The following is a 12,232-nucleotide window of genomic DNA, read 5'->3' as shown; positions in this document are numbered from 1 at the left end:
TCGAGTAAGTAATGTAAGGGTAAGAGAGATGTGTGGTAATAAAAAGAGTGTGGTTGAGAGAGCAGAAGAGGGTGTTTTGAAATGGTTTGGTCACATGGAGAGAATGAGTGAGGAAAGATTGACCAAGAGGATATATGTGTCAGAGGTGGAGGGAACGAGGAGAAGTGGGAGACCAAATTGGAGGTGGAAAGATGGAGTGAAAAAGATTTTGAGTGATCAGGGCCTGAACATGCAGGAGGGTGAAAGGCATTCAAGGAATAGAGTGAATTGGATCGATGTGGTATACCGGGGTTGACGTGCTGTCGGTGGATTGAGTCAGGGCATGTGAAGCGTCTTGGGTAAACCATGGAAAGTTTCTGTGGGGCCTGGATGTGGAAAGGGAGCTGTGGTTTCGGGCATTATTGCGTGGCAGCTAGAGACTGAGTGTGAACGAATGGGGCCTTTGTTGTCTTTTCCTAGTGCTACCTCACACACATGAGGGGGGAGTGGGATGGTATTCCATGTGTGGCGAGGTGGCGATGGGAGTGAATGGGGGCAGACAGTGTGAATTGTGTGCATGGGTATATATGTATGTGTCTGTGTATGTATATATATGTGTACATTGAGATGTATAGGTATGTATATTTGCGTGTGTGGACGTGTGTGTGTGTATACACTGTGTATGGGGGTGGGTTGGGCCATTTCTTTCGTCTGTTTCCTTGCGCTACCTCGCAAACGCGGGAGACAGCGACAAAGCAAAATAAATATAAATAAATATATATATGTGCATTTAAATTGAATACGACAGCATATTTAGAGTTATTAATCTTCTTTCTCATGTTCTATAATATTCTCAGTGTTATTCTACCATTAGGTTGGTGCTCAAACATCAATTGTCCATAGTCCATTATCTAATATATTCAAGCTTTCCCCTTCATAGAGACATCATCAGGAATCTACAAAAAGAGAAAAATTTGCATGAGAAAACTTTGATATGAAAAGTAAAATGTAAGCAAAATGTAAAAACAATCAGAAAAACACATCACATAGCACATTAAGGGAAACACTAAACAAATTAACAATTTCATGAAGGGCAGTACAATCTAAATGCATCATATGGAAAGAGATAAATAAAAAATAGTCAAGGAAAAACACAAAAGAACAATATGACACAAAAGTCCATCACTAAATATACTAAGAAGGGCCAAGTGAGACTGTTATTGTTTGGATGTGGAACCACATCAGTATGATTCAAACTTCCAGAGCGACCTACATTATTGTTGTTCATAACAAACAAGCATGTTTCTGGATTATTGTTGTATACCATCTGACTGATATCTTTGTCTTCATCAATCACTTTACAGTTTCTGGCTACAATATCTCAAACAACCTTCTCGTCCTTTTGATATGAAGTCGTAAATATGTTCCCATAATAAACTTTCATGCTGTCTCATTGAGGTTGTCTGTTTGCCATGAGATGTTGCTCCAACATGCTATTCTCAAAGGTATCAAATTCAGTATTTGAATATCCATTGTTAATTAACATTTGCCAGACACGTCAAAGTTTTTGTTGTAGAAGTTGCCACGGTGAACACACCGTAATTGTTCTCCTCATGTATGGATGAACGACACTCCCCTTGTAATTCTGAGTGCATCCACTTATTCCATTCATGCATTTACCTTGGTTGGTGTGCTTTCTGTATATGTTGGTGACAAAAGATCATGCTGTGGCACTCACTATTACATCCAAGAAAGGATTCTTACCATTATTATTCAACTCTGTTGTAAAGCTTAAGCCTGAAGTCTCTTAGAGTCAGTTACGAAGGTTTTCCAGTGAGTTTAAGTAATCGACACATAAAAATGTCGTCTATATATCTGCAGTAAATCTTAGGTGTCATGCTCTCAGGTCGCAGTGCTATAGTTTCAACATACTACATAAATGCCTGTGCAAAGAGAACCCCAGGGGGAACCCCATGGCTATTCCATCCACCTGCCAATAAAGCCTGCCTTGCAGACATCATAAATTCCTACACAAAGAGAACCCCTAGGGGAGACCCCATGGCTATTCCGGCCACTTGCTGAAAAAACCTGGCTTGTGGACATCTGAAAGGTGCTTCCATGGTGCAGGCACATAACATTTCTCTTAATATATTTCTGGGCATCTTCAGGGGAGGTAAGACAAGGTATTGGTAATCATGTTTAACAATCCAGAATATATGTACAATAGTAACGATGAAGGAACAATCAGAATGGAACGTCAAGCAGTAATATATCATGTTCACAGAGTGACTAAAAACTGATAATGGGGCTTTCAATTATAAAAACACAATAGAAATCTGGATTCTCATGGTGAAATGGAATAACAGAGACACTTGTTCTTAAAATGTGCACAGGAAAATTTCCTATAACAACATGTCAATGATCATACTAGTATGAGAGGGACTAATACAATGTCATATCTTTACACATAATAGCATGGATATTGAAAATATCATATATGATATACCAATTGGAAAAAAAGTGACCATGTAATGCTTAAGGCTCATGAAATGATAAATGACGAAGTTTAAAGAGGAAGATGATACCAGACTTAAAGATGATATACAATCACAGCAAGTAAACTGATTTTAACTATCTAAATGGAAAAATAAATTGAAAAATGGAGTTCAGTGGACAGGAACTAGGGTACTATTGTGAAAGGTTCTGTGAAATTTACAATGAACTTAAGGAAGAAACTTTTCAAAAAATTATGTGAAGTACTTTTATCTCGGAAAGCAAAAATGGGTATGTTTGAAGGAACAGTGGTTCCAACAATGCTGTATGGTTGCGAGGCGTGGGCTATGGATAGAGTTGTGCGCAGGAGGATGGATGTGCTGGAAATGAGATGTTTGAGGACAATGTGTGGTGTGAGGTGGTTTGATCGAGTAAGTAACATAAGGGTAAGAGAGATGTGTGGAAATAAAAAGAGCGTGGTTGAGAGAGCAGAAGAGGGTGTTTTGAAATGGTTTGGGCACATGGAGAGAATGAGTGAGGAAAGATTGACCAAGAGGATATATGTGTCGGAGGTGGAGGGAACGAGGAGAAGTGGGAGACCAAATTGGAGGTGGAAAGATGGAGTGAAAAAGATTTTGTGTGATCGGGGCCTGAACATGCAGGAGGGTGAAAGGAGGGCAAGGAATAGAGTGAATTGGATCGATGTGGTATACCGGGGTTGACGTGCTGTCAGTGGATTGAATCAGGGCATGTGAAGCATCTGGGGTAAACTATGGAAAGCTGTGTAGGTATGTATATTTGCGTGTGTGGATGTATGTATATACATGTGTATGGGGGTGGGTTGGGCCATTTCTTTCGTCTGTTTCCTTGCGCTACCTCGCAAACGTGGGAGACCGAAAAAAAAAAAACTTTTATAGTGTAAGAGTGGTGGACGAATGGAATAAAATGAGTGAAGACAGTAAATCTGCACAGTATACGGAAACTTAAAAAGCTGAATGAAAGCAGAAAAAGATTTTGAGATGGGGGCCCCATGAATTTAAAGCTCCCTACTCATACAGTAAAAATAGGCACAGGTGATTATGAATAGGTACTCATAGCAGATCTGCTATTTACACTAACATTAAGCTAAAAAAAATTGGTATTGCCTACTTTAGAGTATTATTTCATTATCCATTATAAAATCATAAACTAAATCATGAACTCAGCAAATATATTAATTCAACCTTAACAATGCACTACTAGTCACTCTTCTTAATGATGACTATTGTAAGACTGGAGTGTGTCAACCAAGTGAGAAGGGGTTGGGCAGTATGACATCTTAGGTAAATGCAAATGTTAGTTAGAACTCAGCTGGTAATTCTAGACTTGTTTTTAAGAGATTTTTTCAGAACATCCTTAAGATATATATCACTGTTATAGTTTGCATGATTTAGCATGACTGGAATAATTAGTCTTACATTCTCCTACTCTCTCTCAACTTGGCTAGTCTATTGGCCAATGGTAAAACTAAAGGAGAAAACAACTGAGGGAATAAGTGAATACCCTTAAATCCTAGTACTCGAACAAAAAGGGTATCAATACTGATTCTGTAACATTCTACTGATGTATGTGAAACGGTGATGATCCTATGCTTGCATAGGATCATTGTCCTAGAATGACACTACTCTCATTCAGACTTTTCTTATTTTTGTCTTATTTACATAGCAACTTAATTGTATTCTAGTACATATTCTTAAACCCTTCACTATGCTTGAACAACAGCTATTTTCCATTTCTCAATTTGGAAGTGTTTCCTGTAATCTCCCTTTTCCCACATCCCTACTTTCATTTTCCCCTTGTGTATAACTATTAGAGCAACTTTTGATCCTTTTGCCCTTCCTCTTATGCAAGAGTAAGAAACTGATTATGACAGCTAAACTTTTATTCACAATTCTTGAGACAGTGTTCATAGCACTACCGACAGGTCACTGATAATCAAAATGTTAAAGCACGAAATTGGTTGAAATGCTTGAATGGAAAATTCTACATGAGCTTAGCTGCTTCACAGCAGAAAAAGATACTGTTCATATACAGAGATAAAAACACTGCTATACTTACCATTTATGAATATAGCTTTGGCTTCTGCACTAAGATCATCAGTAATCCCAAGAGCATGCCATGGGTCAATAGAGCCATTAGGGAAAACCACTCGTGTCACTTTCAGGTTACGCCCACCATATAACGTGTTTGTTCTTTTTACACCAGATTCCAGGAGACTAAGACTGAATCTGGATAAAAGCAGTCTCATTAATTTCAAAAGATTTGTATCAGAAACTTAAAGAATACAAGACGAAATTCAGACTTCTACAGTTCATTATTCTATGATGAGTACTTACTCTAATTCTTCAAAGACAAAAACTAAAAATGTAATTTTCCACAGGTAATACATAGAGAAATGATTTAGTTTTTCTAACCTTTTAAAGCTTTATGTTTGTCATGAATATCAAATGACAGGAATCTTCGATTCAGTTTTATCAAAGTCTTATCTAGTGTTTCACAATATCAATGAATTAGATGAGAACTCGCAAGTTGCTGCTACCCTTGCCATTAAACAACATAGTATGAATTACATTTGTAGAACTGAAGGAAAGAAAGTTGACTAGTTCAGACTAAGATTTGAAAAACAACAAACAGCAACCTTCAACACAACAGTCTTTGTCAGAATTATGAGGGAGCATCAGGAACATACAACAAATTGCCACATTTGAACCCAGAGCATCCTATCCACAACAAAGTCCCACAGACCTTTATTTGGTTCCCCAGCTGCTTCATACGCCCTGGTTCAGGTCACTGATATCCACTCTCTTGTTTTCATGTACAATGTCCCAAACCTGAGCCTATAATACACAGCCAAGCCCCATACAAACTTTACTACCAAACCACTCTCTTACAATGTTATATCTTAAACAATCAACCCATCTCTCCCCATAAATCATCATACAGGCATTTAATTTCCAGCATGCCTATACACTTCCTTTCTTTTCCACCCAAGACCTAGGATTCACATCCTTAGAACATTTTTGGAGCTAATATACCATTAAATATAGCCATCTGATTTCTCTTCCACATGGTTCTTACTGCACCCAGGATTTTCATCCCTTTTCTACCCTATGACTTACTTTAACCCCAGGTCCATTCCCAACCATTCCTTATGTCCCTTCAGTTCAAACTCAAACTTATACTACCTTGTCTCATTCCCCTAATATACCTCATTACGATACTTTTATTCATATTTTTCACAACTTTCTCGTTTTCTATGCTCTCCCAAATGATGTCAATAGCTCCTGGAAATTCCCTCCGGAACCTGCCACCTGAGCTGTCATCAGCAAATAACAAAAGATTCATAACCAATGCCTCTCCAGCCCCCAGCATAGAGTAGACCTGCCACTCACCCTAAGACCAATAAATCATCTCCAACACCACCCCATTCATAATTACAGTGGATCAAACAAAAATCATAATTTATGCAAACCCACTTCAACCAGGAACTACTCACCCTCTTCCCTTCATATGAGCCCACATGTCTTATTCTTCCAGTTAAAACTCATCACTCATCACTACAACTACTAACTTTCCAATTGTCTCATAAATCTGTAGCACCTTCTAAAAGGTCAATGTGTTACCTGTCAACCCTATCACACACCCATTTCTTGCTGAAGTTCTCAAAGCAAACACCAATTCCATACATCCTCTGCTTCTTCTGAAGCCATTTTGCTCCTCTGTCATAAATCCTGTGCATATCATCACTCTTTTATTCACCACCGTCCCATACACCTTACCAGATATATTCAACAGACTTGTGCCTCTGTAATATGAGCATTCTCTTTTGTCCTTCCTACCATTTGATAAATGCAATATACATTGTAATGTGTTAGTCCTCATGTGCCACACCATGGGCTATACAAAAGCCACACAGTCTGTCTTGTCAATCTACAATAACATCACCCCTATTCTTAGGAAACTCATCTACCATCCCATCTGCTCCTGCCAGTTTATCATATTTGATTTTATGCAAAGCTTCCAGGTACTCCTCTTGTTTCACCAAATCATTTGCAAAGACATTCTAAATATTCATGCTATATCATCTAAAAAATCACTATGTCCACTAATTTATCACCTAACATGAATATTCAATAGTCCTTTGACATATCCAATCCTCTTTTTCACTTCTCAGCTTTTTACTGCTTGCTTATTTGCTCAACCCACTGTTCCTGACAATTGTTGTCTTCCCAACTGTTCCTGCCATCTGTTTTTGTCTTTACTATATTTATCACCTTCCAAACTATTTTCGTTTTCTTATCCCATCTCTCATATTCCCTATTTTTCAGCTCCAGTACCTTTCTCTTGACCACCTACTTCTTTTTTCCTATACTTCTTTCGATCAATTGTACTCCTTTCCTGCAAATACCATCGATACTGCTCTCTTTCTATTTCACCAGTGATATGATTTTCTCATTCCACTGTTCATTGCCCTTTCATATACGCCTGCATCCTACTTTCCACTTGTTGCATGCTTCATCAAAACATGTTACCTAATTACCTTCCACTTTCCTTAATTCAATTACTCTCGCTCTATGTACATTTTCACTCACCTCTCATAGTCTGTACACAGGCCTCTTTTCTAAGTTAATTCACTTTCAACACTTCTTTCACCCATCCACCCACACACAAATAATGTATGTACATAAAGGAGCAAAGGCATTGCACATGAAAAAGCTTAAGAGACAGAGCAATAAAAGTGTATATTTCTCTCCACATAACACAAAAATAATAATCACACGCAAACACACATAAAAACATGCCAAAACCAGAGCTCAATATCCTTAGGCAGTGCTCCCTGTGTTTTCAAGATTTTGGAAGGTCTACAGCTTATGAAGCGTATACTATAAAAGTAAGTCAAAGGAGTAAGAGGTGAACAGGCCCCCTAATGCACTGGATGTGAAGTTTGAGTATAGAAAGTTTTGGGAGTTTAATAAGGCTTGAAAGTGGAAGTTTCTTCCATCCAAATCAAATGCCCAGTAGTGTTGTCCATTTCAGTGAATCTATTTATTTATATTTATTATACTTTGTTGCTGTCTCCCGCGTTAGTGAGGTAGCGCAAGGAAACAGACGAAAGAATGGTCCAACCCACCCACATACACATGTATATACATACACATCCACACATGCAAATATACATACCAATACATCTCAACGTATACATATATATATACATACAGACATATACATATATACACATGTACATAATTCATGCTCTCTGCCCTTATTCATTCCCGTTGCCGCCCCGCCACACATGAAATAACAACCCCTTCCCCCGCATGTGCGTGAGGTAGTGCTAAGAAAAGACAACAAAGGTCACATTCATTCACACTCAGTCTCTAGCTGTCATGTATAATGCATCGAAACCACAGCTCCCTTTCCACATCCAGGCCCCACAGAACTTTCCATGGTTTACCCCAGACACTTCACATGCCCTGGTTCAATCCACTGACAGCACGTCAACCCTGGTATACCACATAGTTCCAATTGATTCTATTCCTTGCACGCCTTTCACCCTCCTGTATGTTCAGGACCTGATCACCAATCTTTCCACCTCCAATTTGGTCTCCCACTTTTCCTCGTTCCCTCCACCTCTGACACATATATCCTCTTTGTCAATCTTTCCTCACTCATTCTCTCCATGTAACCAAACCATTTCAAAACACCATCTTCTGCTCTCTCAACCACACTCTTTTTATTACCACAAATCTCTCTCTTACCCTTTCATTACTTACTCGATCAAACCACCTCACACCACATGTTGTCCTCAAACATCTCATTTCCAGCACATCCACCCTCCTCCACACAACTCTATAGCCCATGCCTCGCAACCATATAACATTGTTGGAATCACTATTCCTTCAAACATACCCATTTTTGCTTTCCAAGATAACGTTCATGACTTCCACACATTCTTCAACGCCCCCAGCACTTTCACCCTTCCCCTACCCTATGATTCACTTCCGCTTCCATGGTTCCATCCGCTGCCAAATCCACTCCCAGACATCTAAAACACTTCTTTTCCTCCAGTTTTTCTCCATTCAAACTTACCTCCCAACTGACTTGTCCCTTAACCCTACTGTACCTAATAACCTTGCTCTTATTCAGTGAATCTATCTATTCTAATAATTGTGCTAATTATTAGATCCAATGTTTTATAGTGAGTGGCTTTTATAAGGAAAGTGAACTAGTGCAGCTAAATTTTACAGTATAAAAATGCTGCTCTGACTTGACAAAATGGAGTAAAGTTATCATGTAACCAAAAGGGAACAAAGAGTCAGTTAATGATATCAGTTCTGAATGAGACTAATCTGTGCTATTTAGTTTCATTCCCAATTGGTTAGCAACTGGTTATGATTACATTTGACTTGGTTTCATCTAACCAGGAAGTACTTAGGAAAGCTAAGAAACTTAAAGACAAGGTGGAATTAACAAGGATATTCAGAAAGAATTCTACCTCTGTATTTCCAGTGTGTCGTAGAAGGTGACTAAAGGAGTCAGGAGCAGGGGATTGGAAACTCTTCCAATCTTGTACTTAAATTTTGAAAAGAGGAAACAAGGAGTCAAGTGGGCAGTGCTCATCCTTCTCAAATGCTCAGTTGGGTTGAGAAGAGAGTAGTATGTTTGAGGAAACAAACCTATATGCTCTGGCTCTGAGTGAAACAAAGCTCAAGGATAAAGAGTAAGAATGGTTTGAAAACATCTGGAGAATAAAGACAGGGTTTAGTGAAAGGACAAGAGCTGAGGAACAAGTAGCACTACTCCTGAAGCAGGAGTTGTGCAACAGTGTAAAAGAGTGTAAGGTAAAACTGAAAGTGGATAGTGAGATATGGGTGATTATTGGTGCTTCTGCACCTGGATATGAGAAGAAAGATCATGAAAGGGGAAGTGTTTTGGGAGCAGCTGAGTGAGTGTGTCAGCAGTTTTGGTGCACAAGACCAGGTATTAGTAATGGATGATTGAAATGCAAAGGTGACTGAAATGCAAAGGTAAGTAATGTGGTAACTGAGGGTATAATTGGTGTGCATGGGGTATTCAGTGTTGTGAATGGAAATGGTGAAAATCTCGTTGAGTTGTGTGTTATTAGATTAAAAAATCTCGTTGAGTTGTGTGTTATTAGATTAAAAAATCTCGTTGAGTTGTGTGTTATTAGATTAAAAAATCTCGTTGAGTTGTGTGTTATTAGATTATGTTGTAATTGATAGGCATGTAAAGAGACTTTTGGATGTAAATGTGCTAAGAGAGGTGGCTGGTGGTGGGATCTCTAGAGGTTTTCGAATGAGAGGAGACAATGTCAGGGAAAAGAGAGTGGTGAAAGTGAGCTGGGAAAAAAGACTAGTGTGAAGAAATACCAGAGGGAATTGAGTGTAGAAAAGCAAAAGGTGACTGCAAATGAAGTAAGGAGAAAGGATGAGGAATGGGAGGTATTTAGGGAAGCAGTGATGGCATGTGCAAATGCATGTGTCATGCAAAAGGTGGGAGGTGGGTAGATTAAAAAGGGTAGTGAATGGTGGGACGAAGAAGTAAAGTTACTAGTAAAAGAGAAAAGAGAAGCATTTGCACAGTACTTAAAAGGAAGAAGTACAAATGATTGGGAGAGATATAAGAGAAAGGGGCAGGAGATCAAGAGGAAGGTGCAGGGGATAAAAAAGAGAGCAAATGAGAGTTGGGGTGAGAGAGTATCATTAAACTTTAGGGAGGATAAAAAGATGTTTTGAAAGGAAGCAAACAATGTGTGAAAGACAAGAAAACAAATGGAACATCAGTGAAGGGGGCAAATGGGGAAGTGAAAATTGGGAGTCATGGAGCGAGGAGATGAAGTGAGTATTTTGAAGGACATTTGAAACATAGAGAATTATGAAATGGAAAAAGAATAGACAAGGGAAAGTATTTATGAATTTTGGAGGAGGGAAAAAACCTGTCTTTTGAAATGTGCCATGATACAGCTATTGGGTCACACATGAGAAGGTAGAGAGTTCCAGAGCTTCAACATGTAGGGAAAGAAGCAAGAATCAAAATGGTCCACCCTTGAGTTGCTGATGGCCAAACAATCACGTGATGCAGCAGCTACTTGTGAAGTATTGTGTGGTCCAGCTAGTGGTGGAGGCAAACAAGCAGTCAGCTTTTGGAAGTAAATACCAAAGTAATATCTAAAGAAGAGGGAAAGTAAACCAGCATTGTAGCACAGGGCAAGGGGGTCAACTTTGGAAGTTATTCTGCGACAGTTTATAAGTTGGACTCCTTTCAACTTAACTCTGCCAAGTAAGGATGCAGTACTCCATACAAAAACTAATCAATTCCTTGTACAAATGGAACAACTGGTGAGAAGAAAAGAAGGTTCTACATTGAAACAGGACACCCAGTTTCTTAGAGGCAGACTTAGCTATTCCTGTAACATGGGGTTTCCAAGAAAGAGTGGATTTTACAGTAATACCAAGTATGTTCACTGGGCCAAGAGGTGGAATTACAGAACCATCAGAGGAGAGAAAAGAGTAGTGAGTTTTCAATAGAGAGATTCGTAAAAAACTTTGTCTACCCCACTGAGATATCCTGTCCAAGTCTGAATTTATTGAGGAAGCTGTGTCAAGATGAGATGCAGAACAAGTGAGAGAAGAGGGAGCAGAATTGAGGGATGCGGATGAATGCAGAGTTGAGTCATTAGCATATAAGTGCATTGGATTATTTGTGGAGGAGAGGAAATTGTTGAAAAAAGGATAAAAAGTGTGGAGGATAGGACAGAACCTTGAGGGACACCACTACTGATGGGGAAAAGGGGGAAGGCTGATCCATCAACAACCACAGAGAAAGATCCACTAAAGGGGAAGCTAGATATGAAGGAGCAAAGCGAGGGAGGGTAGCCAAAAGAGGGGAGCCTGAAGATGAGACCCCAATGCTACAACCTGTCAACAGCCTTAGATATGTCAAGAGCAAATACACATGACTCCCAGAATCTTTTAGGGATGATGACCAGAAATTGGTAAGATGGGAAAGAGTATCACAAGTGGGTCTTGCCATATGGAAGCCATACTATTGATCAAAAAGAAGACTGATTTTTGAGGTGTTTAAGGATATAAGAGTTGAAGAAGGATTCAAAGACTTTGGAAAATGGTAAATGTCAAAACAATTGGGATGGGATGTATCAATGAATGCTTCCAAGGAGAAGGGAAAGTTTTGGTTTTTAAACAGAAATAGAACAGGTGAGCAAGCACAAGAGCAAGTTCAGATTCACACTCTTTCAGTACACAAGGATGGATGCCGTCAGGACAGTCCGAAATGAGATGATGGGAAGGGAAACAGGATTAGTAAGAGGAACATCAGGGGGTGAAGGAATATTGGAGTCATTCAAGATGGAATTAGAGGAGAAACAGAAACCAAAGAGAGTTGCTATGTCTTTGGGAAAGACAGCTATAGTAACATCAGAATGGAAAAGTGAGGGAAAGGTAGTGTAACAGAAGTTGTTTGAAATGCCCTTAGCTAAAGACCAGAAAGACTTATCAGTGGATGATGAGAGGTTATTGCACTTCTTTGAAGAAATGAACGCTTGCAGCAATTACGGGCAGTGATATAAGCTGAATGGGAGCAAGAGGAAGAAGAGTTTTCCAAGCCATATATGCCTGATCCCTTGCCTGAATGGCCTCAGAACAGGAATGGTTGAACCACGGATTGGATAAAGAGGTCATCT

The 12,232-nt window shown here is 39.2% G+C and overlaps 1 protein-coding gene across 4 annotated transcripts in view; it reads right to left on the bottom strand.

Moving 5' to 3' along the window:
• LOC139758427 (putative serine protease K12H4.7) overlaps window positions 1-12,232 on the bottom strand; it is a 245,973-nt gene that overhangs the window by 42,156 nt on the left and 191,585 nt on the right. For all 4 annotated transcript variants that reach the window (XM_071679823.1, XM_071679824.1, XM_071679825.1 and 1 more), the window contains exon 8: window positions 4,570-4,739. In XM_071679823.1, the coding sequence (XP_071535924.1) occupies window positions 4,570-4,739 (170 nt within the window). The remainder of the gene's footprint in view (window positions 1-4,569; window positions 4,740-12,232) is intronic.

This window comes from Panulirus ornatus, chromosome 30 (assembly GCF_036320965.1).
Source record: "Panulirus ornatus isolate Po-2019 chromosome 30, ASM3632096v1, whole genome shotgun sequence".
NCBI lineage: Eukaryota > Metazoa > Arthropoda > Malacostraca > Decapoda > Palinuridae > Panulirus > Panulirus ornatus.
The sequence above is the reverse complement of the archived record's forward strand: the minus strand, read 5'-3'. Positions and strand labels throughout refer to the sequence as shown.